Raw genomic sequence first — 25,963 nt, 5'->3', positions numbered from 1 at the left:
AGCATCCTCTGCCACACCTGAAGGCAGCAGGCTAGCTTAGGGGCACGAGGAAAGCCACACGGCACACCGTTCTCTCCACCTACACCTTGCTGCCGCCTCCCAGACTTTGCCTCCCAAGGCAACTGTCTCAGTTTGCCTAATGGTAGGGCCGGCCCTGCTATGGCGCTTATATTTCTGAGCGACCTTTATGGCGGTACAAGAATTGTGGGCGTTGAATTACACACCTTCCCTTGTTGTGCTTTTTATATTGTATTTTGTATTCGTGTTTTTAAATTGTTGGTTGTTATTATGTTCTTCATGGTTTTAATTTCTGTGAACTGCCCATTGAGCTTTATTTATGTAATAAATAAATAAATTGTGTGTTTTCAGGAAATGTGCCGCAACCCACTCTTCATTGTGGATGGGGCCACCCGCACAGACGTCTGCCAAGGAGCTCTGGGTAAGGATGCCTCAGCTGAGCCTGTGTTGCAAGGTTACTAACCAGGACAGAGGTGGTGGGTCTGCTGGCACCATGGATCCACCCCACTCCTCCCCTGATGTTCCCAACCTCCCCATCTACCTGCTGTGGAGCAAGCTAGGGACCTTTCGGGCAGGGGTCCCCAACATAGAATCACAGAATCATAGAATAGTAGAGTTGGAAGGGGCCTATAAGGACATCAAGTCCAACCCCCTGCTCAATGCAGGAATCCACCCTAAAGCATCCCTGACAGATGCTTGTCCAGCTGCCTCTTGAATGCCTCTAGTGTGGGAGAGCCCACAACCTCCCTAGGTAACTGGTTCCACTGTCGTACTGCTCTAACAGTCAGGAAGTTTTTCCTGATGTCCAGCCGGAATCTGGCTTCCTTTGACTTGAGCCCGTTATTCTGTGTCCTGCACCCATTATTCCGTGTCCTTCTCAGGGGTAGGCCTCACCATTAGCAGGGGCTGAGAGAAATTTGCCAGTCACTTTTTTTTTTATCAAGGGGCTTGTAGGAGACAGAAGTGTGCAAATTCCACCCCGTAGAGATCTGGAGAGCTCAGGCATCGCCTGAAGCATGCACACTGCAGGAAAAGAAAAGGGGAGAGCAAAGGAAGACTAAGAGGTCAGAGATAAAGGACATGAGTCAAAACTCTCCCAAAAAGAAGCAACTCAGCAGCCTAGTTAGCAACAACAACAAAAAAAAACCTTCCACAAAAATCTATGTTCTTTGCAAAGCAAACCTTGGGAGCCTTCTGCCGCTCCCGTTTCCATCTGGGCATTGTGCAACGGCAGTTGCAAAGCATTATGGGAATCCCCCGATGCATCTCTTTGGCTTTTCTGCCGTCGCTTTGCTTGGCCATTTCAGACCGTCCGTGTAGATCATGACAGCCAGGCAGGCCTTGCTGAGGGGAACTCCCTGACAGCTGCGGGGAAACACACCCTCCTCTGTCTCTGTCTTTCTCTTCCCCTCCCTCCACACGCACCAATAATCTGATCAGAGTCCCACAGGCTGTGTGTGGTCCAACCCTCCTTGTGGCACAGTGCCAGCATGAGGACGAAGAAACGGCTTGGTGTGTCACTGCTAATTCCTAAACAGTTGATACTTCCCATAAAGCTTTGAAGGGACAGATGACACCACCTCTCCACATCAGGAACCAAGCAAGCCACTTGTTTAATTAATTAATTTTTAATCTTCCCAATAACCAAGGTTCTCTGGGCATTTGAGCTGAGGAATTCTTGTATAACTGGCTTGCCCACCCCGATGACATTTCAATTATTGCATTTATATACTGTGCAATTGCTGAAGCCCTCTGCACGGTTTACAAAGATTAAAACCTTTTGCAATAACTACAAAAACCCTATTTACTTGCAAAGCTATAAACAGACAGGGCACACAAAGACTAAATGTCTAAAACAACTTTAAACAGTCAGCAGTAAAGAAAATCCAGGACTTTGTTAAAATCTCATCATAGGCTGCCGGTCTAGGGGGTCACTTAACTAGTTATGAAAGGCAGTGTAGCTGTGCTCCGGATGGGTTGGACTTCAGCTCCCATTATCCCCATCCGGGGGTTGATGGGAGTTGCAGTCCAACCAGTCTGGAGGGCAGAAGCTATAGTAAGGCATAGGGACCATATGGTTAAACTATATCCGCTGCCCCAATTTCTAGAAAAGTCTGAGCCATAGAATATCTTCAGCCAGTGTGGTGTAGTGGCTAAGGTGTTGGGCTGGGAATCTGGAAATCCAGGTTCTAGTCTCCGCTCGGCCATGGAAACCCACTGGGTGACTTCGGGCCAGTCAAAAACTCTCAGTCCAACCCACCTCACAGGGTTGTTGTTGTGAGGATAACATGGAGATGAGGAGGAGGATTATGTATGCCGCCTTGGGTTCCTTGGAGGAAAAAAGTGGGATATAAATGTAATAAATAAATTAATGCGTTGTTCCGCTGGGCCTTGCTAATCCAATTAGTCTGCTGCGTCCAGCAGGATTGTTATGTATGCTTTGGGTTCCTTGGAGGGGGAAAAAGGCAGGATATAAATGCAATAATAAATAAACATAATAATCTCTCCCCCACAATGGGGGCTATAAATGGCGGACAGTGGGGGGGGGGCAGTTAGTTTTGAAACGTCTGCAAGTGAGAGATGCCGGGGGTCAAAATTCAGGATGCCGACGTTGCTTCGTGGTAGCAACTCTTGCAATAAAGGCGAGCATTTTCTTTCATGGCTTTGCCACTTTTTCCCTGCCCGTCTGACTTTCCTTTTTTGCTTGTCTGTCCAGGGGACTGTTGGCTCCTGGCAGCTATAGCCTCTCTCACGCTGAACGACCCGCTCCTCCACCGCGTGGTCCCCCACGGCCAGAGCTTCCAGAATGGGTACGCTGGTATCTTCCACTTCCAGGTGAGTCCCTGCCTTGCGGGTTTTAGCATTCACCCAAGTGCCGTGTGTTGCTGGTACTGCTGGGTGTGCTTTTAAATGTGGTTTTTGTGAACAAGGACTAGTGCTGAATCTGAGGGCTGAATTTATGGTCAATTTATGTCACTGATGGAGAGTTTTCTGCTTGGCAGGCAGGCAGGCAGCTAAAAATTTTTTTTAAATCAGTTACAGAAAGTATTTGTATTTATTCCCTGCATGGGGTGGGGGGCAGGGAGGAGCTGGGGGGGGAATATTAAACCTTCCCTATCTGTGTGCCGGTCTCCCAATCCAGATCAGGCCCTTGTGCACTTTGTTGTTGTTGTTTATTCGTTCAGCCGCTTCCGACTCTTCATGACTTCATGGACCAGCCCACGCCAGAGCTTTCTGTCGGCCGTCGCCACCCCTAGCTCCCCCAAGGTCAAGTCTGTCACCTCCAGAATATCATCCCTCCATCTTGCCCTTGGTCGGCCCCTCTTCCTTTTGCCTTCCACTTTCCCTAGCATCAGCCTCTTCTCCAGGGTGTCCTGTCTTCTCATTATGTGGCCAAAGTACTTCAGCTTTGCCTTTAATACCATTCCCTCAAGTGAGCAGTCTGGCTTTATTTCCTGGAGTATGGACTGGTTGGATCTTCTTGCAGTCCACGGCACTCTCAGAATTTTCCTCCAACACCAAAGTTCAAAAGCATCTCTCTTCCTTCGCTCAGCTTTCCTTATGGTCCAGCTCTCGCAGCCATAGGTTACTACGGGGAATACCATTGCTTTAACTATGCGGACCTTTGTTGTCAGTGTGGTGTCTCTGCTCTTAACTATTTTATCAAGATTTGTCATTGCTCTCCTGTAAACAAAAGGCTGAGGATCAGCTGCACACCACATATTTGGCGTAGTGTGTAGTTTCGCCCTGACTGGCGGCACGGATCTTGTCCCCGTCTCCGTTGCTCTGCCGTTGCTCTGTGACTCAGGGCTGCTTGCCAACCATCGCTGGGCACCCTCTGTTCACCCAAGGCCCGTTCCTTAACGGCGTGAACGCTCTTCCTTGCTGCTCCGCACCCAAGGCTCTGCTTGGTCCGTTGCCAGCAGTGACAACCTTGCCGGTTATTTCAACCCGCCACACCCGGGACTCCACCCCGGTTTGGAATCTGACCTCACAGGCGAGAATTCACCTTGGTATTTCAAGGCTGCTTCTTTGTGGAGGTGGTGCTGAGCGAGAAGGGAATAATCCTGCGCCTCCCATTTAGAGCACCAGTCCCATGTTTGCGGAGTGCAGCGTTCCTCCAGCCTGGTGCCCTCCCAATGTGTTGACTGCAACTCCCATCAGCCACAGCATGCTGGCTGGGCATGGTAGGAGTTGCAGTCCAATTGTAAGGAATGCCAAGAGGCACACAACTGCGTAACAATTTAAACAATTAAATCAGACAACAGTAGTATCAAGAGTCAAAATAATGACTTCTATTTTATATAATTATATCTGTTTTAAACAGTTCAATCATACAAAATTGTATGGATGACAAAACATAAGGCAAATGGTTGCTTTTTTTATATATCTTAATAAAATTATAACAACAGACAATTACATTTTTAATGTACTAAGTTATTAGTTATTATAACAGGATTCCGGTTATATTTCCCATTTCGTCATTATTTCAGACTTCCTCAGATGTACAGTCTTTCAAGTCTGTTAATAAATAAACATTACTTGAGTGAATAAGCTTACTGGGTGACGAAATTAACTTTCAGAAAAAAAATCCAGAAAAAAAAGGTTCAGAAAAAGCACTCAGATTCCATCAGCCACAGCATGCTGGCTGGGGATGGTAGGAGTTGTAGTCCAACACATCGGGAAGGCGCTATCTTTGGGGGAAAGCTGGTGTAACCCGTTCGATCCCTGTGGATTTGTGCCCGCGGGTTTAAGCTCACAGTTGAGGGTTGCGTTCATGAATCGCCCCGTGGGGAGGAACTGCCCTTCTGCCCCACCCTGGAATGCCGCTGGGTTTGTTATGCTCGGGGAAGAGATCTTGGCTGCATGAGGCTGGGAGGCAAAAAATAACTGGAGCTGGGTGTCAAACCCAATGCTGGGCTTTGGTCTTGGAGCATGTGGGCTAAAAATGTGGAGACTTCAGGCAGGCCTGATTAGAACCCCAGACGTGCTAGATATGGCCTGCCGTTCTGTTATCCGTGATTTAAAGCATGATTAAGAACTGGCAGCAAACCAAGAAGCGAAATCACATTTTGGTGTGTAGAACCATGGTTCAAGCCTTACACCTCCCTGGGTGTCTCCCTGTGCCTGCCAGCTGGGATCAGCTCGGCACGCTAAACAATGGTGTAGCGCCTCTCCCAGCATGAACGGGCCTGTAAAATACATTCAGCATCCAAGGCCCTCCTCTGGGTGCCTACTCTGAGGGAAGCTCAGAGGATGGCAATGAGGGAGAGGGCCTTCTCAGTGGTGGCTCCCCAATTATGGAATGATCTTCCCAATGAGGATTTGACTCAGGATGGGGAAAGAAAAGGACTCCAGTCTTACACTGAGCTCTTCTGTTATTTCTGCCCTAGTGATGGAGGGGGGGGAGGAATTCTGTGGATGCTGCGCTTTGTTGTTATGCATCTCCCGACATGAACCTACCCGTACACTGCACTCAACATCTAAAGTCCTCCTCCGAGTGCCTACTCCGAGGGAAGCTCAGAGGATGGCAACAAGGGAAAGGGCCTTCTCAGTGGTGGCTCCCCAATTGTGGAATGATCTTCCCAATGAGGCCAGACTAATGCCAACACTTATTTTTTCAGCACCAGGTTAAAACTGCCTCCTTCTTCTCAAGCATTTGGCAACAGATGAGAAGTATTTAATCAAGTCATGGACTGTCTTTGGCTGCTGGCTTAATTTTTTTATATATATTGTCTGTATGTGAGCTCCCTGTATGTTTTACATAAAGAGTTTTTGAAATGTGTGTGTGTGTGTTTTAATTGTGTGAAGTGCCAGAGAATGTCTTATTATAGAAATATAAAAAATGAAACGCTTTGACTGTAAGTTTCGGATCCTGACCAGCCTTAAGATGATAAATCAAGGCTCATCCTAACCATGTGATGTTCTCACTGGTCTTCTTTCTTGCACAGATCTGGCAGTTTGGCGAGTGGGTAGATGTCGTGGTGGATGATCTACTCCCAACGAAAGACGGCAAGCTGGTGTTTGTACACTCTGCGGAAGGCAATGAATTCTGGAGTGCCCTGCTTGAGAAAGCCTATGCCAAGTACGCATCTGGAAGGAAGGGGTGGGGGGGGGGGGTGTTGTTGCTAAAAGAGTTGGCCTTGGTTTTAGGAAGACGTGGGTTCATCCTGCCTCCACCGAGGACTGATCCCGTGACCTTTGGCAAGTTGCTGTTTTCCCAGCCTCGTTTTTCCCCATCTGTGAAATGGGCACAAACGAGTAGGCCATGTTCATAGATTTGGAAGCAGCCGATGCTCTGCCGCTTCTGTCCTAGGGTGAACGGCTGCTATGAGGCGCTCTCCGGAGGAAGCACTTCGGAAGGTTTTGAGGACTTCACGGGAGGGGTCACCGAATGGTACGACCTCCGGAAGCCGCCCAGCGACCTCTTCCAGATCATCTTGAAGGCCTTGGAGAGGGGGTCTCTCATGGGTTGCTCCATCGATGTGAGTATGACAGTAGCACACCGGCTCCGTGAGGTGGCTGGTACCGGGCACACCATGGGCCAGGATTACTACCGGGCTTATTCTTGGATGGGGGAGAGATCGGCAGCGGCATCTGGGCCTCTGAGCTGCTGTTCTGATTCACTGGGCACCTTGCGCAAGTGGGCATCAGCTTTGCGCTGGCACCTCCTGCCAACTGGGCCCAGCGCCCTCTCAGCAGCCCCGTTTGCTCCAGCGGTGTCTTATGAGTTATCTCCAATGACAGTCATTCAATGGCTAAAATCCCACCAAAGTCCTACTTTGAGTAGACCCATACATTAATTATAATTAACGTAAGTTCCATTCACTTCAATGGCTAAAATCCAACATGTCCTACTTCAAGTAGACCCATTGAAACGAATGGGGTTCATGTTAGTTATGATCAGTGTAACTCCCATTCGTTTAAATGGGCCTGTTTTAAATAGAACTCAGCTGCTATTCGCGTTTTTCCAAGCTCAAGGCGTACCGGCTTGTAAGATAACGTGTGAGTTTGACTTCCTTCAAACATAATATTATGACCTATTCTCTAAATGGATATAACGTATGGTTTTTCATTTTGGAGGTGTTTACCCCACAATAATCTACGGGTTTCAGCCGATTCGTTGTTGCGTTTTTTTCCCGAAGAAGCCTCCGCACAAACAGGAGAAACAAACCGGAGGCCTGTTAATAAAGTTTACAACGCTGATAAGAACAAGAAAACAATAAACTTAACCTCGTATTATAAACTTAGTTTACAAGGTTACTATACTGATGTCATCACCAGCACTGTCTTGCGTCTATAAACTGTGACTGTGGTTTTGATTTATGTATATCATGCATTAGAAATCATTTATTGTAAAAAGGTGGATATGATTGTATCAGGAGTAATTTTCATGTACAGTTTTGTTAGACAATCAGCAGTTTGCCATTGAAGACTGTGAAGGTGGATGCATCAGTTATATCTGATAAACAAGGTTAATTATCACTGTCCATCCCTGAAAGTATATATTGTAGTTGTGTGCTTTGGGCACTCTGTATATATTATTATCTCCAATGATAAAATCCAACCGAAATCCCACTTTGAGTAGACCCATACATTAATTATTCATTTCAATGGCTAAAATCCAACATAAGTCCGACTTCAAGTTGACCCATTGAAACGAATGGGGTTCATGTTAGTTATGATCAGTGTAAATCCCATTCATTTAAATGGGCCTTATTTTAAATAGAACTTACATTGGATGTTATTCGCTGGGTTTATTGTTTAAAATGTTTTTTTAATTGTCAGTTGCCTCGTCAGTTGGGAGCTATTTGGATCAAAAGGCAACTCATAGATCTATATGAGTTGGAATTGTTGTAGATTGCAAGCTGAATATGAGCCAACAGTGCGATATGGCTGCAAGAAAGGCAAATGCTATTTTGGGCTGCATTAATAGAAGTACAGCTTCCAAATCACGTGAGGTCCTGGTTCCTCTGTATTCGGCCCCGGTTAGGCCTCGTCTAGAGTATTGCGTCCAGTTCTGGGCTCCACAATTCAAGAAGGACACAGACAAGCTGGAGCGTGTTCAGAGGAGGGCAACCAGGATGATCAGGGGTCTGGAAACAAAGCACTATGAAGAGAGACTGAAAGAACTGGGCAGGTTTAGCCTGGAGAAGAGAAGACTGAGGGGAGACATGAGAGCACTCTTCAAATACTTAAAAGGTTGTCCCACAGAGGAGGGCCAGGATCTCTTCTCGCTCCTCCCAGAGTGCAGGACACGGAATAATGGGCTCAAGTGACAGGAAACCAGATTCCGGCTGGACATCAGGAAAAACTTCCTGACTGTTAGAGCAGTAAGACAATGGAACCAGTGACCTAGGGAGGTTGTGGGCTCTCCCACACTAGAGGCCTTCAAGAGGCAGCTGGGCAACCATCTGTCAGGGATGCTTTAGGGTGGATTCCTGCATTGAGCAGGGGGTTGGACTCGATGGCCTTGTAGGCCCCTTCCAACTCTGCTATTCTATGATTCTATAAATAAAGTTAAAATTAAATTACTGGTATTGAGAAGCCGTAACAATCCTCTTACTTCTTTTCCCACCCTACCCGCAATCCCAGATCACAAGTGCTTTTGACATGGAGGCTGTCACTTTCAAGAAGCTGGTGAAAGGCCATGCCTATTCAGTCACCGGAGCTGAGCAGGTGAACTTGTGCTTCTCTGCTTTTTATGTTTCATTTAGGGCAAAGTGGTTTGTTTGGGCTTTTTCTTTTAACCCAGAGAGCTCACAGTTACAGTTAAGATGAGGAAAGTGAAATCAGTTGGGAAATGCTACGGGGGGGTCTTGTGTGGACAGCGTTGTGAGACTGGGTTTTAAAGGAGTGTTAATGGCTAAGAAACAGAGGAGGGAGGCTCTAGTCTAGAAAGATTCAGGAAAAACAGAACTGAAATAAATTCAGACAAAGGAAATGAGGGCCAGCCATAAAGGGCTTTGAGGGAACGTTTATAGAGATTGAGGGTGATTGTAGATTAGGTTTTTATTGTGCAATCGTGCTGTCTCAAACACGGAAATTTCTCAGGGGCTCAGGCATTGTTGTTGTCTTCCATTTGTAATCCTCTTGTGTTTTCCCACTGTTTGGTGAGTGTGTGTGTGTGTGTGTGTGAGAGAGAGAGAGAGAGAGAGAGAGAGAGAGAGAGAGAGAGAGAGAGAGAGTGTGAGAGAGAGAGAGGGGGGGGCTGAAGTTGGGTTCACACAACATGACAAGCCAGAGTTTGGGATGAGTATGGTTTGTGTGGAATTGTGGGTTGTTATGTTGTATGAACTCAGCCATGCTAAGAAATCATTTTAACTATGAACTCCCCCCGAAGGGAACCATGGTTTATTGTTGGGTTGTGAACTAAGGGTTGTTTGTGCTGAATAAACCGTAGTTTGCCAACATGACTGGATTCAGACAACACAACAACCCACAATTCAATGACAGCCCACACTCAACCCGTATTCTGACTTGCCATGTGAATCAGGTCGGGGAGAGAGACTGGATTCATGCAACATGATCACACGTACTCAAGGTTGAGTGGGGAAAGTATTTCCAAACTGGCATCTCTTCTTATCTCTGCATTCCTGCAGATCAACTACCGAGGGCAGAGGGTTAGTTTGATACGGATCCGAAACCCATGGGGAGAGGTAGAATGGACCGGAGCTTGGAGTGACAAGTAAGGAGCAACCCTGTGAAGAGTTCTGCATGCATGTTACAGAAGGTTGGGGGGGGGGATATAAAAAATCTCAAAGGAAGGGTTACATATGTTCGTACATGCTCCCTACCTGCCTCAAGCTACGTGCTTCACTCATTTCCATGGGAATCTTGACATCTAGGCTTCACTTCCAGTCCTCCTGTGTGTGTCATAGAGTTGGAGATAGATGGGCATATCTGTATATCCATCTATCTGTACTCTTCCACCAAAAGCTGGTGAACATGGCTCCCTGTCTCTTGTCACAACAATTCTGTGAAATAGGTTAGGCTGAAAGACAGCAACTTTACGGGTCTCCTGTTTTATAGGAAAGGAAATAAGATGCACATCCTAGACACTTCCCGTTGATTTCAGTGGGAGACCCAGCTATACACCCTACTGTCCGTAACTTTGGTGCTTTCTTCCAAGCGCCATTAAATGGTCAGCATCCAATTACCCTTAAGAAAGACTGGACCTGCCAATTAGACAGATAAGACAGGGGGTCTCCATTTTATAGACTCCATTTTATATCTGTTAATTTCACTCTCTCTCTCTCTCCCTTCCGTTAACCTTTCTGTTACAGGCCGTTCCAAACTGTGTTCCGCCCGAGAGAAACAAATGAAAAACGAATCGAATGAAAAGCAAATAATGTTCATTCAGAACTGAGTTATTTGCATTTCCATTTGTTTTCACCACTGACCAAAACTTGTTCATGTTCGTTTTCCGTTCGTTTGGGAAACGAAAGCACACCCCTGTCCCACACAAGGGCCCACTCGACAGTTTAACCTGGCCGTAAAATCCTTTCATTTCCCATCTCTTGTAGTGTGTATTTCTCTTTTTCCTTTTTCTTTACAGTTCTGGAGAATGGCACTCGGTGGATCCATCAGTGGGGCAGCAGCTGCGAATTAAAATGGAAGACGGAGAATTTTGGTAGGTGCCATTTCCACATGTTCGAAGGTTGTGCTTTAAAAAATGTAGAAATGAATGAGCGCCAATTCTCTCTCTCTCTCTCTCTCTCTCTCTCTACCGCCAAAGGATGTCCTTCCAAGATTTCCTCAGGGAGTTTAACCGCCTTGAGATCTGCAACCTCACGCCAGACGCCCTGAAGTCACGCAAGTTCCGGAAGTGGAACTCAATGCTGTATGACGGGACCTGGCGGCGCGGGAGCACGGCTGGCGGCTGCCGGAATTTCCCAGGTAGCTTGTGTTGCGTGGGATGTGAAAGTAAGGCCTGGTTCTCACACGCAGCAGACAGGCGTCAAGGATCTCTTCTCGATCCTCCCAGAGTGCAGGACACGGAATAACGAGCTCAAGTTAAAGGAAGCCAGATTCCAGCTGGACATCAGGAAAAACTTCCTGACTGTTAGAGCTGTACGACAATGGAATCAGTTGCCTGGTGAGGTTGTGGGCTCTCCCACACTAGAGGCCTTCAAGAGGCAGCTGGACAACCATCTGTCAGGGATGCTGTAGGGTGGATCCCTGCATTGAGCAGGGGGTTGGACTCGATGGCCTTGTAGGCCCCTTCCAATTCTGCTATTCTATGATTCTATGTCGGCATGGCTGGGTATTTGCCAAGGGTCCGCACCCTGGGATGGGCCCATTGACAAGAGATCCCTGGACTCTTCCTCTTCAACATTGCGACTTGCTTATTCACCTGCCTCTCGCTCTGGCCAAGACAACGATGGTGGTGAGAAGGAAGAGACGCCACGGTCTCCTTGCTCCCTGGCTCTCTGCCTGTCAAGCAAGCAAGCGGAAGCCATGATGAAGAACAGGAGGAGCATTAGCAACTGGTGACTTTGGCAGTGAGAAGGCAGACTCGTTGAGGGAGGAAGCCCATGGAAGGTGTCTCACTGAGGGACCTTCAAAACACCTGGAGCTCTCACTGAAATGTGACGTACCACTTTAGAGTGCAGATGGGAGAAGGAGGAGTTGGTCATCCGGCTGATTGCTCTGCCTGACAAAACAAGAACTCCTTCTGCATGGAAAATTAGTCTTATCAGGAAGAATGCAAAGATAGAACTCGATTTCCTGACATTTTGGGGTGGGGGAGGATGAGTACATGAAGTGGTATAGTCCAGACGCAGGTTTACTCTTCGTGCAAGCAAGGCCAAAGAGGCCCCCCTCTGGGTCTGAAGCATCCGTTCCCACGTTCTTTTTACTTCGCTCACAACAAAAGCAAAACGGCGCGTTTATCTGCATTTTACCTAGCTTGTGCACCATTGGGCAGAAAGGCGGTGTACAAATTGAACCAATTAAGGAGAATAACGTTCACACCTAAAAGTATTAGAAATTTCGTATTGCCCCTAAAGCCAGATCCTACATTAATGATTAAAATCAAAAATTTTGCTCTTTATAAATGGCTGGTCGTAAGGAGAGGTAGAGCCGGTGCCCTCAACGTGGTCCCTTGCAGATGGGTTGGGCTACGTTCCCATCCACCCCAGGGAAGACTGGGATACGGAGTCAAGCATGTTGACCATGTTACTCCGCTTCTGAAATCTCTTCATTGGCTTCCAATTCACTTCAGAATCCAATATAAACTTCTCCTGTTAACCTTCAAAGCTTTTCACGGTCTAGCTCCTTCCTATCTCTCCTCTCTCATCTCACACTATTGCCCCGCTCGTGCTCTTCGCTCCTCTGATGCCAAGCTTCTTGCCTGCCCAAGGGCCTCTACTTCCCTTGCTCGGCTCCGTCCATTTTCTTCTGCTGCCCCTTACGCCTGGAACGCTCTTCCAGAACATTTGAGAACTACAAGTTCAATCGCAGCTTTTAAAGCTCAGCTAAAAACTTTTCTTTTTCCTAAAGCTTTTAAAACTTGTTGTTGCGCGGACTTTATACTGTTAGTTTTACCCTACCCTGTGCCTGTTTGCATTCTCTTCCCCTCCTTATTGTTTTACTATGATTTTATTAGATTGTAAGCCTATGCGGCAGGGTCTTGCTATTTACTGTTTTACTCTGTAAAGCACCATGTACATTGATGGTGTTATATAAAATAATAATAATAATAATAATAATAATAATAATAATAATAATAAGAATAAGCAGCAAACCGACCGGGTCAGCTGGACGATCTGTCTCGTTTCTTCATCCCTTTTCTCTCCTCCTTTCTCAGCTACATTCTGGATTAACCCCCAGTTCAAAATCCGCCTGGAAGAGGTGGACCATGACGACGAGGACGGGAGGAGAGAACCGGGTTGCAGTTTCCTTCTGGCACTGATGCAGAAGCACCGGCGCCGGGAGAGGCGGTTTGGCAAGGACATGGAGACCATCGGCTTTGCGGTCTACGAGGTAACAACCGAGGACGCGGTAACTCGGGATGGGCGAAATCACCCGTGTCCGATTTGTCGGGCGAAATGAGCTTCTTTTGAGGCACCCAACCGGGTCTGAGAGGGTGGATGTGAGGGAGTCCGTTGGACTCCCAGACTCAGTCTGTAACATCCTTAGTGGTAACCATCCTAGAATCCAGGCTGCCCTTTTGGCTTTGGGTTGGTGCTTGTCTTCCGGCTTCCGAGATTCGCTGACTCTTCTCCTTTTGTGTTCCTCTGCAGGTGCCACGAGAGGTAGGTATACAAAAGCCAACTCTAAAAAGTAAGTGATGTGCCCACTGTTTCAGAACTGCCCTGTGCCAAACCAAACTATCGGGGTATCTCAGTGGCTCCTCCTTTTCAGTCTTGCAACCTGTTGGTTCGCAGTCAGTGACGATGGTTGTTGGAAGATAGACTTTTTGAAGGAGGGGGCTCTTTGGAAGGTATCTTGCCTGAAGGCCCCCCCCCCAAAAAAACCTTGAGCCAGCACTGTCCTCAACCCATCCCACCTTCTCCCCGGCAGTACATGGGGCAGCCCTCGGTCCACCTGAAGCGTGAGTTCTTCCTGTCAAACTCCTCACGGGCCCGCTCCGAGCAGTTCATCAACCTACGCGAGGTCAGCACCCGTTTCAAGCTGCCTCCCGGAGAGTATATCGTGGTGCCTTCCACGTTTGAGCCAAACAAGGAAGGGGACTTCGTGCTCCGGGTCTTCGCCGAGAACAAAGCCGGGACAGTGTAAGTTATCTTTTCTCAGGGCTGTTTCCTGAGAGCAACAACGGTTAAACCTGTTTGAAACTGGTTTCTGCGTGTTGTGCGGTGTGAACGGTCACAGAAGCCAGTTGTCTGATGGCTGAGGCAGAAACCTGCACTTTGAGCTGTGGAGGTAGTGGTTAAACCTCAGCTCTGGAGGGTGTGTAAAGCATGGTAATTCTCTGACAAGAAGAGGAACACTTTGCACATGCTCAGGGGTGCTCTTATCAATCCAAAAAAAGCCCCAGAGGCAAATCTCATCAGGTGCCAAAGGTTTAGTATCATATTTCCAGTTTTTTGTTCTATCTAACCGATATGACAACTCTCAGAGGGAACTGAGAGAACCAGAACTGATTATAAAACAGTAGAAACAAAGTTTTCACATTTACTGTTCTCTTAGTTGTAGTTTTGTAATGGTAACTGTTTATAGAATTGCTGGGTTTAGAGTGCCTTTTGCAAGAACAACTTTTAATAAACTTTTTTTTTTAATTGAGGCCTCATGGGCAAAATATATTTTATACATACACACACGCATGTATGTACTTCTATATAAAATGCAATTAAATGGTATGATATGCCTGAATGTATTCTTAATGGCATCAGGGTTATAATACACTGGCCAGGTTTGCACATAATGCTAATCCATGATTTATTCATCAAGCTGGTTTGTTGTCCTATCTAGGGTTTTCTGGCAGACAATAAAAAAACTGTGATTTGTTTTCTCCATCCCTGGGTTGTTTGTTTTCCTCCTCCTTTGCTGACTCCATCTCTGCATTCCAAATGCCTTTGTGGCACTGTAGTACTGGCATGGAAAGCAGCTGGGGGTTTTGCTTGCTGCCTCTGTAGCCTGGCCAAACAACCCAAGGTTCTGGGTTCACACATAACATCAACCCATGGTTTTAAAAAAAAAACCACGAACGTTCACAACCCAACAGCAAACCATGGGTTCTCTCTCCGGGTGGTTCGTGCTTAACAACCCATGGTTTGTTGTGGCTGTGTTCACATGTCACAGCAAACCAGAATTCAATATTCCTTATCAAGGGTTAGCGTTATATGCGAACCAGCCCATTGGCTGGATTAAGTCCTGTTAAGGGTAACTTTTCTTCTTTTCCCCTCTCCTTGGCTTAGCATGGCACCCCTCTCTACCACTTTAAATGGCATGTTCTGTAACGTTTACTCCTGCGATTCCCTGAGATAGTTTTGTTATTATTTTTGTCCTTCTGCAGGGAGATGGATGATCAGATCCAAGCTAACCTCCCAGATGAGGTAGGAATCCAGTCCGCCTTCCAGGGGGTGGGTTGGGGGATGTTATTTGCAGGTAATCTAGATTTTTATTGTGCACTTAATATTTGAGAGGAAAAATAACATACACACACACACACACACACACACACACATACACACTGCTTCTCACTAGGTCACACGTTCAAAAAGGATCACAGCCCCTTTATCAGAACTTCTCTTCATGCAATCCCTTCTGCTAGCGCTGGGCCAAAGTATTCAGTACTCTTGGAGGGGCTGTGAAAATGCCCCCCCCTCCTTCCAAAGCTTGGATTGGTTTTAGTGGGGCAAAACAGAAGAACTTTTAGGTGGCCGGTGGGCTAAGAGAGGTGGCCAAGATGTGTGTTTTTTAACCAGAAAAAAATGTTGACACTGCTTCATGTCGCCGCTTGGCTACTAACCCCTTCGGACAGGCTAGTAATTTTTTTTGCAGGTTAGGCACTGCCGCGGGGTGTTACTGTGCCGTGACACAGGCTCTTTACAACAGGCCCGTCCGCGGACACTCCCTGCTCAAGCTAAGCACCACCACTTTATGAGCCTGAGGTCAGGGACAAACACCACCTTTCTACAAACTATGTGGAGAAAGGGGTTAAACAGGAATAATTTCAGGAACAAAATAATGTGCTATGAATTACATGTGCTGATGGTGAATTAGTGTCAGAACGGGTGTTATAGGTATATAACTGCAGATGATAAATGCCAAAGAGACACGTGGGATTTTTTGTGGTAGCAAAACAAACAGCATAAAAATGTATTTCAATGTTCACAAACTTTGTTTCATAATAAAACTTTTCAGACCCTTGTTAAAACCTCTCATCCAGTCCTCTCTCTCTTCTCATACACGCTTTCCTTTCTCTCACACCTTCACTCTTGAACTTCCTTTATTATCAGGATTGTTTAATATACACCAACTGACTATCTGCACACTACACTCAAAAGACAACCCTCTTTACCCTGAATTCTCCCCTCGAACCAAAGTACTTTAAAAACAACCCCCCCCCCTTATCACCTCAGTCATTCCCTTATATATCCTCCTCCCCCCTCCTAAGATATTCAGTCTCCACCTACTCAGGTCAACATTCTAAACACAATAGACTTACAAATCCTAGATATACATTAGAGAACTGATTTGTGGGGTGTAACGCCACAAGGTTGCCCTAACGGCTGCTGTGTCATACACCTCCCTATCTACCCCTTCCTGCGTGATGTCTGTACGGCCCCCAAAATAAAATAAAGAGAAGCAGCCGTGAGAAAGGATTTCCATCGGCCACCCCTCCTGAGAAGGGTTCAGAGTGTAGGACACCATTGCCAAGCACAGCGCCTGACTGCTTTGACTGACGGTTCTCCTTCCTCTCTTTTCCTTCTGCAGAAAGTCCTTTCGGAGGGCGAGATTGACGAAGGCTTCAAACAGCTCTTCAGGCAGCTGGCTGGAGCGGTAAGCATGTGCTCTATTGCTTAAGGTGGCCCTGTGCCCTTCTCTACAGAAGACTGCCCTCGATTTGAAGACATCCTTTTGCGTGTCATAATTTTCTACGCCTCTATCATGTCCTCCCAGGCTTGCCTTCTTTTCTAAACTCAACAGTCCCAGAAGTTGTCACCTTTCCTCGTAGGGAAAGATGCATTTGGATGGCGCCTTTTCCAACTCCACAATACCCTTTTTGAGCTGCAGCAGTGACCAGAACTGTACACAGAAACCCACGGGTTAGAGTTGGCTTGTAAAAACAGAAATGCCAGCGGTCTCCACCTTGTAGAAACTTCTTTTTATGTATTTGCTTCCTTTGTGTTGTTTTGTTTAATCTTGTTTTGGAAAACTTTTAAAGTCTTCTTTTTTTAAAAAAATGGTTGAGTTGACTTTTAAAAAAATATATATTAAGATTTCTTCTTTGCCTTTCTTTCCAGGATATGCAAATCAGCGACCGTGAATTGCAGACCATTCTCAATAGGATCATAGGAAAACGTAAGCCCCCAAACCTAAGCCCTCTGCTCATCCCTTTTCCTTTGCATTCAAAAATAAATAAAGTTAAAGTATACATTGGTTGTGTAAGCTGCTACGAGAAGCCTTCCCTGGCTGGGCTAAGTGCTCAGCGTTGCGTGGTAACAGTGCAGAAGTACATGAAACACACTGGTCACATTCAGCCTGTGTCACTCAGGGCCCTCAACATCGAAGTCCTTCCCGCATTTCGAAGTGAAAATGTCAGGTGGAGGTCAGCAACCTGTACTGCTATTGTATGTTCCACTTCCATTGTAAGGAGTCTTATTTTATTTATTTTTTATTTATTTAAAGCATTTTTATAGCGCCGCCTCACCATTTCTGGCATCGAGGCGCTTTACAATAACACATAAAACAATTCCATTAAAACCCACATTACAACAATTCCATTCACCCTCAAACCATTAAAAGCCCTCAACCCCAATTTAAAGCACCCCCTCCCCAGACTCTTGTGAAAATAAAAACGCCTTACAAAGGCGTTTGAAGCAATTGAAAGTGGGAGCCTATTGCAGTTCTAGTGTTTGTGATGGGCTGTTTCTCTTGTTCATGTTTTCCTTCATTGCATCACCACTGGTGATTGCGTTGAATGACTTTCCTTCAGCACTTTGCTGAGGAGATGACCGTTTCCTGTGCTTGGCTACCCTTCAGTACATTCTCAGGGAAACAGAAAAGAAAAGAATGCTCTAAACTTTCAGGGTTTTCTTTTTCTTTCACCTGCAGATAAAGACCTTCGCACGAAAGGGTTCAGTCTAGAGTCCTGCCGGAGTATGGTGAATCTCATGGATGTATCCTCCCGCTGCGGTTCTGGGGGCTGTGTGATTTGGTTACTACAAATGATAATGCTATTATTGATTCATTTGCAGCATTTTTACCCTGCTCTTCAGCAGAGTGTGGCGCAGAGCGGTAAAGCAGCAGTTTCTGCAGCTGAAACTCTCCCCACGGCCTGAGTTCGATCCCAGCGGAAGCTGGTTTCAGGCAGCCAGCTCAGGTTGACTCAGCCTTCCATCCTCCTGAGGTCGGTAAAATGAGTACCCAGCTAGCTGGGGGAAAGGTAACTGTGACTGGGGAAGGCCATGGCAAACCACCCCGCTATAAGGCCTGCCAAGAAAACGTCAGCGAAAGCTGGCGTCCCTCCAAGAGTCAGTAATGACTCAGTGCTTGCACGAGAGGTTCCTTTCCTTTCCTTCAGCCAAAAAGAGGCTGATAAAAGTTGCTAATAAAACAAGCGAACACCGAAGCAACCTGAGACTCCGCACTTTAGCGTAACTTCCCGTGCCATGCAAATCCAGAAGTGCGGCTAAGTGCTTGCAAAAACAGCCAGGATTGGAAGCCAACTTTAAGCAAGCATTAAATGCTGGCTTATGAATCCTGGCTTGTTTTTAAACACTTGACCACAATTCCTGGTTCACACGTCATGAGAAGCTATAGTGAAGTGCTGAATCCCGGCTTGTGAGTTCAGTTGCACCAAAGTGAGGAATGAAGCCAGGCGCACGCTATTTGTTCACATCATAGCTTAGCATGACGGGCAGAACGGCTCACCTTCGAGGGCACATCAGGCGAGTTGCAGTTCTTTGGATCCTGACCAGAGAGTTTGGGGATGATGTCAAAGGGGAGATTTATTTATTTATTTATTTATTACATTTCTATACCGCCCAATAGCCGAAGCTCTCTGGGCGGTTCACAAAATATTTCAAGATGTAATATTTCAAGGTGGAAATGTGATATCGCAACAGGAATTTTCCTTAGCGGCTCCCTCCATAATCAGAGAGATGGAAATGGGAAACTTGGATTGGTGGAATTCAACATCCTTTGGACCAAAATTAGAAGTTATTTGGTAAGTTTTCATCCCATCCATTTATGGCAAGGGGGTGAAGAACCCATGCCCCCCCCCCGGTTCTTGGACAACAGTCACCATCCCCCCTGACCATTGTCCATATAGCCGGGGCTGCTGGGAGCTGGAATCCAACAACATCTGGAAAGCCACAAGTTTCCCTAACCTGATGTATAGGTAAAAGAAAGAATGGTGACGTATTTTAATTCAATTTTCATTTATTTTTTTCACCCCATGTTGTTTTGCTGTTCTTGTAAATATTTTATTTGGGTGTCTCATCTCTTCTTTCTTTTAACTTTTAAGGCGGTCTTTAGGAAGTTTGATTTAGACAAGTCAGGAAGCATGAGTGCCTATGAGATGCGGATGGCTCTGGAGTCTGCAGGTGAGGAGCCCTTTTAATTTTATTCGGTTCTTAAGCCGCCTTTCAACCAAACTAGTCCTCAGCGTGGAATTTTTAAAAAATAAAGCAATCACCCAAGCCACTGCCTGAAGCTGCTGTGGCTTAGATGTAGAGCCCCTGCTTGCATGCAGAAGGTCCTCGGTTCAATCCCCAGGTAAGGCAGGAACAATTCCTGCCTGAAACCCTGGACAGCTGTTGCTGCCAGTCAGTGTCGACAATACTGAGCTAGAGGGGTCCAGGTTCTGATTCAGGATAAAGCAGCTTAATCTTTTCTAGAAAGTCCCAGGTTTGATTTCTAGCATCTCCAGGTAGGGCAGGAAAACCTCCTGCCTGAAACTCATAGAATCATAGAACAGCAGAGTTGGAAGGGGCCTACAAGGCCATCGAGTCCAACCCCCAGCTCAATGCAGGAATCCACCCTAAAGCATACTCAGGAGAGCTGCTGCTGCCAGACAGTGCCGACACTACTGAACTAGATAAACAAAGAGTCTGACCTGGTATAAGGCAGCTTCATCTTTTCTAGAAGGTCCCAGGTTTAATCTCCGGCATCACGAGATAGGGTTAGGAAGGAATCGTACCTGAAACCCAGAGAGCCGCTGCTGCCAGTCAGTGTCAACAACACTGGGTTAGATGGACCCAGGGTCTGTAGAAGGCAGCTCAGCAGAAGGCCGCAAGTTACATTCCTAAAAGTGTCTGTTGTGTAGCTGTATGTAATGTAAACTGTTCGCTTTCAAAGCACGCTGCTCTCTGAATGGGCTCCCCCACCCCATATGACTCAAAAGCAGAAGACCTTGGCCATTTGTGGGGTGCGGTTTGGGCTTCCCAGTGAAACCTCTTGGCTCTTTATATCTCGGCAGGCTTCAAGCTCAACAAGAAACTCTACGAGTTGATCATCACCCGTTATGCCGAGCCTGACCTGGCCATTGACTTCGACAATTTTGTCTGCTGTTTGGTGCGGCTCGAGACCATGTTCCGTAAGTGCAAAGTATTTGGGGAGGGAGGCTGGGTCTCCCATTCAGAGCCATTTGCTTTACGAGGGCTTGCTCCTAATGGAGAGAAAAACAGTTAAAACTGGTGAGTTGATATGGATCCACGCAGCTGCCTGCATTTGGAGGTTTTCCTTGGGGCCATGGCTATGTTTATTTATTTATTTATTACATTTTTATACCACCCAATAGCCGAAGCTCTCTGGGCAGTTCACAAAAATTAAAACCATGAAGAGCATAAAAACAACCAACAAATTTAAAACATGTTGTAAGCCTACTCTTCGAAAATTTACCATGACACCACTGGAGTTGGCTTTTGGTTTAATTCCCCTACCTTTCTTCTCCTTTCAGGGTTTTTCCAGGCACTAGACACAGACAGGGACGGGGTCGTCACCTTCGACTTGGTGAAGGTAAGACATTTCTTATCATAGAATTGCTGTGGTTTGCTGAGGACTTTCAGATGCTCGGATGCATGGGACAAAATCAAAACAATACTGGGTTGTTTGATTTATTTTATTTTATTTTATTTAAACCCATCTTTCCACCAAGGAAATGGTGCTCAGGTCAGCTTCTTCACATTTAGTACAAGGGAATCACTAATCCATTCGTTCCTTACATCTAGATCCCAAGTAATAAAGTCACCACTGCTCTTTAAAGAAATCATGGCACAACTATACATTTGGCCACTGCTGTGTTGATGAGCCATGGGCTGAATCCTGCAAGGCCCTGAGGACTGGATAGACTTAGGTTCAGGTTTTCAATCAGCCATGAAGTTTGTTCGGTGACTTTGGGCCCATCGCTGACTCTCAGCCTCACCTACCTCGCAGGGTTGTTGTGTGGGTAAAATGGAAGAGGATCACATTTACCGGCTGATGGTCCTTGGAGGAAAAAGAGGGATGTAAATGTCACAGATAAAAAAAGATGCTGTTCTATGAAATGAATAGATTGAACTCTTTGAGCATCTCAAAATAAAAATAGTAAATAATAATCTCATGGCTTAAGCATAAAAGAATTGTACTGGATCAAACCGAGCACGCATCCCAGGGTAGCTAACCAGATGCTCTGAGAAGCCCACAAGCAGAACACGGGTGCTACAGCACCATTTGTCTCATATTTTCCAGCAACTGATACGCAGCATCTCACCAACTCTGACCCTGGAGGAAGTATATAGGCATCATGACTAGGAACCATTGCTAGCCTTCTACTCTATGGATTTGCCCAGCCCCGTTTTGAAGTCGGTGGCCGTTGCTACATCTTGTGACTACAAATTCCATAGGTTGATTATGATACGTCTTGTGGATAAGTCCTTTCTTGAATCTCCTACCCATCCTGGGTTGTAGTATTATGAGAGAGGGAGAAAAGCGTCCCCCTATCCGCTTTATCCATCCCATGCACCATTTTATAGCTTCTCCGAAAAGGAATTGGACTGAAAAAGGTTCTGCTCCCCTGAATTATGGAATGACAGGTTGGCAAACTTTGAAAGGGGGATCAGCGTGGCTAGCGTGGGTCACAACACTGGCCCAATGCATGCAAAAGGACACATGCTTGATCTGGTTTTCTCGACTGGACAGGAGGATGGTGATCTGGAAGTGGGGGAACTAACATCCACCCCCTTGTCTTGGTCAGATCACTTCCTATTGAGGTTTAGACTCTTGGCAGCCTTTCCCCTCTGCAAGGGTGGGGGGCCTATTAAAATGGCCCACCCCCGGAGGCTAATGGACTCCAATGGATTCCAGAGGGCTCTGGGGGATTTTCCTGCTGATATGGCCGGTGCTCCTGTAGAAGCCCAGGTCGCTCTGTGGAATGCAGAGATGACTCGGGCGGTTGACACAATCGCGCCCAAGCGTCCTCTCCCTCTGAGCAGAGCCTGGTCAGCTCCTTGGTATACACCTGAGCTGAGGGCAATGAAGCAAGAGGTGAGACGGCTAGAACGCAGGTGGAGGAAAACTCGTGCTGGGTCTGATCGAACACGGGTTAGAGCTCACCATCGAGCCTACTCTGTGGCGGTGAGGGTAGCAAAGAGACAGTTCTTTTTCACCAGCATTGCATCTTCACAGTGTCATCTGGTGGAGCTTTTCCAGGTGGTTCGTGTCGTGTTACATTCTGGGCCAGGGCGTGAGATGGTTGAACCCGTGGTAGCACGCTGTGACGAGTCGTCCATCCGTGTAATGAATACTGATGTTCCCGATAATGGATTCTCTTTCTCTCTCTCTCTCTCTTCTGTAGTGGATCCAACTAACCATGTTTGCCTAAAGAAGATACGGAGCCAACCCTGCATGGCTGTCTGGCTTTCCTTCTCCTGGGACACCGTTTCTTATTTTACCTGCAAGTGCCTTGCATCACAATGTGGTCACTTCTCGCTTCTTGCTGCCTCCACTTCCAATAAAGGAAAACACACACACACACACACACGCTCGTGCGCACTCGAACACAACACCGCTTCACCTCCCGCCTTGGCCTCACATCCTGAGGTGGACTCTCTCTGCTCCCACCGTCGTGCCTGGTCACCCTGGAAGCCTTTTTTCGAACTCGGCACCACCTGTAGCCGCTTCTTGCTTTCAGTAATCTGTAGCATGACTCCACCGAGGAGCCTGTGCAGCTCGGCACCAAAGACACAAATAGGCCTTAATTCTTTTGGATCGTGGCCGCGTTGTCTCCAAAATGAAATTTATCACAGCGCCAACGTGACTGATGGCATCTTCGTGGTACAGCCCCGGGAAGGCAGAGCATGGTGGGAAAACTCTGGCCTTGGATGGACAATCTCTTTGTGGCTTTGGGATTTTTCTTTTCAGGCTAAGGTGCAACCAGCCATCACCCTCCCTGACACAACAACCAAGTATCTTTTACAAAACAAATAAGCTAAACATGGCCTGTTTGGCACCCCATAGCACTAACGCAGCTATTTTTCAATAAAATTGAAGGCTATGCCCCCAGGAGAGTTCAGGGGGAGGTAAAAATACCCCCCGAAAGAGTGCATGGGCAAAGACGCCCATTTTGCAATTTTTAAACAAGACTAGTTGGACATGCATCCTGAGACACGCTTGCTAGGACACATTGTCAAGGTGCATTCAGACAACAGGATAACTCAACCTGTGGGAAACGTACTGTGTTCAGACAACACAATAACCCACAGTACAGTGTAAAGAATGCTGATTTACAGTAGATGGACTCTGGGTTTGACTCAGTAGAACGCCACTTCCTCTGTTCCTGTTTAAACCAGCCCTTTTTTCAGAACTATGAGGACTGGAATCTTGAACTCCTTTTACAAAAAGAGCCGTATCTCAGTGGTGGAGCCCCTGTTTTGCACGCAGAAGGTTGTAGGTTCAGTCCCCAACTTCTCCAAGTAGGTCTGGGAAGGAAATCCTGCCTGAATCCCTGGAGAGCTGCTGCTAGTCAGTGTCAACGTACTGGGCCTGGCTCAGTGGAAGGCAGCATCTTATTTAAATCAGCCCCTTAGAAACATGAGGACTGGAATCCTACTTGATCCCCCCTCCCCGTTTTCCAGTCTGTATCAGGTGGCAAGCAACTCAGCCCCTTTTGAGTTTTCCAGTGTTATTTCTCTGGTCCCCTACTCACCTATGGTGATCCCCTCCTCCCCACACAGGTGCCTACCTTTCAACTTTCAACCATTATCATCTCAAGAGGCTGACTGGGTCAGTCTGCTTCTCTGCAACTGCTGGTGAGGGAGGCATTTATATGTGCAATGTTTTGCTTTCCCGTTCCCCCAGCCACATCATTTTGACGGCCGCTCAAAACCGACAAGCGGGCCGTGAAATTATCAGCAATCCAGTTTACCTCCTCCAAAGGTGTTAATGGAGCAAATAATCACCAATGTCGTTTCCTGGGCACGTGTGTGTACGCACACATAAATACAGTATATGCCATTTTTCTGGAAGCTTCCATAAGCACTCCAGCGCTTTGCCTTCCATCAAGCCCTAGGAAGCGGAGAGTTTTCCTCTTGCAAAAGGCCAGTTTGGGAACCAGATGCCTCGAGACTGCTGTGGTTGAACACTCCCGTTTTCCTCTGCTTGCTGCCAAAGAGCTTTTGAGGTGGCACGGACGCCCGTGAATTCACCTCTTGAGGCTATATTATCCCTCAATATGCCATAATGAGAGACTTTGAGGCTATGATGGACTCGCTTCTGCAATATTTTGGAGGGGAGGTTCCGTATCAGGGATGATTTCGCTCTCATGATGTAACTGGGTACTACTGTTTTATCTCTCTTTTTGTTTTGTTTCTCGTTTGTTTTGTATTGTAAGAACAGACTTGTTTTATTGCCAAAAATAAAAGTGCTATTATTAAAGCGAGAGGCCTGAAATCCCTGGTTGTGGCCAAGCGGTCTTTCCTGGAATGCTTCGCTGCGGTCGCTGCACTTCTGTTCTCCCAGAGAGGGTGTTTTAGCTACATCACACCAGCATTACGCTGTGCAATCATAGGGTGACCATATGAAAAGGAGGACAGGGCTCCTGTATCTTTAACACTTGTATAGAAAAGGGAATTTCAGCAGGTGTCATTGGTAGGCATGCAGCACCTGGTGAAATTCCCTCTTCATCGCAACAGTTAAAATTGCAGGAGCCCTGACCTCTTTTGTATCTGATCACTCTAGTATAGCTCCTGCAGGTTTAACTGTTGTGATGAAGAGGGAATTTCACCAGGTGCTGCATGCATACAAGTGACACCTGCTGAAATTCCCTTTTCAATACAACTGTTATAGATACAGGAGCCCTGTCCTCCTTTTCATATGGTCATCCTATTGGCAATCACTGTGAATTGTATACGAAGTTCAACCTTATAATGTGCTTTTACTGTGAACTGTTCCTGCTGTGAATCTGCTGCTTCCCTAAATGAAGCGCCGAAAATAGAACCTCCGAAGAAACGACTCTTCTTACTCCCCCGCAATCCCAAGGCTAATTTTAACATACTTCCTTGTCCTCCGAGCAGCCAACTGGGGGCACAGAAGGGTGATTTTTAAACTACAAATTAAACATGCTTACATCTGCGTAAGTTTTAAAGATAAAGACATCAAAATTGGCAACGTAGTAGATATTAAGGAGGGCTTTTAAGTATACCAAATTTCAATTGGATTGGGTCATCCATTGATTTTTTGAATGATTATTTTATATTTTCCACCCTTAAACCCTTTTCCTGGTATGCAAAGGATCTTAGGAGCGGGGTGTGATTTAGCGTGATTGTTTGATTGTGAACTGCCCAGAGAGCTCCTGCTATTGGGCAGTATAGAAATGTAATAAATAAATAAATAAAATAAAAATTAGCTAACAACAACGACAGCTTAATGCTGTGGGGATAATTCGAGGGAAACGGGTACGTGGGATGACGCTCATAGTCTCCCGAAAAGCAATGTCGCAGCTCACATCCAGACCATGGGCCAAATTCCCAACCTAGTCCTACTGGGTTATCTACATGGCTGCACCCCCAGCTTTTCTACACTTCCCCCCACCCCTATTCTAAAAGCTTGAAGCGCCTCTCTGAAGGCTTTAGTGACCGGCAGGAAGAATGGTATTTTCCCCATTTGCGTTCAATACCACTCATTTGGCTCCATGCACCACTAGAATTGTACCCCTCCATGAAAGGTTCTGCAAAACAGAATTTAGGCTGAAAGCATTCCTTCGCCCCTGGTCTATAGGCTCAGAGCTGGAAAGGGGCCGCTTAATCAAACCCTCAAGAGCCAGTCAAAGCCGCTC

At 46.6% G+C, this 25,963-nt stretch overlaps 1 protein-coding gene across 2 annotated transcripts in view; it reads left to right on the top strand.

Moving 5' to 3' along the window:
• CAPN1 (calpain 1) overlaps positions 1–24,568 on the top strand; it is a 36,768-nt gene extending 12,200 nt beyond the window's left edge. For both annotated transcript variants that reach the window (XM_063146167.1, XM_063146168.1), the window contains exons 3-22: positions 370–439; positions 2,735–2,853; positions 5,970–6,103; positions 6,335–6,503; positions 8,614–8,697; positions 9,621–9,706; positions 10,577–10,651; positions 10,757–10,917; positions 12,830–13,005; positions 13,266–13,277; positions 13,546–13,757; positions 14,999–15,038; positions 16,423–16,488; positions 16,953–17,010; positions 17,764–17,828; positions 18,809–18,877; positions 19,178–19,256; positions 20,132–20,248; positions 20,612–20,670; positions 22,487–24,568. In XM_063146167.1, coding sequence (XP_063002237.1) covers positions 370–439; positions 2,735–2,853; positions 5,970–6,103; positions 6,335–6,503; positions 8,614–8,697; positions 9,621–9,706; positions 10,577–10,651; positions 10,757–10,917; positions 12,830–13,005; positions 13,266–13,277; positions 13,546–13,757; positions 14,999–15,038; positions 16,423–16,488; positions 16,953–17,010; positions 17,764–17,828; positions 18,809–18,877; positions 19,178–19,256; positions 20,132–20,248; positions 20,612–20,670; positions 22,487–22,513 — 1,878 coding nt within the window. In that variant the 3' untranslated portion in view covers positions 22,514–24,568. The remainder of the gene's footprint in view (positions 1–369; positions 440–2,734; positions 2,854–5,969; positions 6,104–6,334; positions 6,504–8,613; positions 8,698–9,620; positions 9,707–10,576; positions 10,652–10,756; positions 10,918–12,829; positions 13,006–13,265; positions 13,278–13,545; positions 13,758–14,998; positions 15,039–16,422; positions 16,489–16,952; positions 17,011–17,763; positions 17,829–18,808; positions 18,878–19,177; positions 19,257–20,131; positions 20,249–20,611; positions 20,671–22,486) is intronic.
• The last annotated feature ends 1,395 nt before the right edge of the window (positions 24,569–25,963 follow it).

This window comes from Elgaria multicarinata, chromosome 21 (assembly GCF_023053635.1).
Source record: "Elgaria multicarinata webbii isolate HBS135686 ecotype San Diego chromosome 21, rElgMul1.1.pri, whole genome shotgun sequence".
NCBI classification, from domain to species: Eukaryota; Metazoa; Chordata; class Lepidosauria; order Squamata; family Anguidae; genus Elgaria; species Elgaria multicarinata.
The sequence above is the reverse complement of the archived record's forward strand: the minus strand, read 5'-3'. Positions and strand labels throughout refer to the sequence as shown.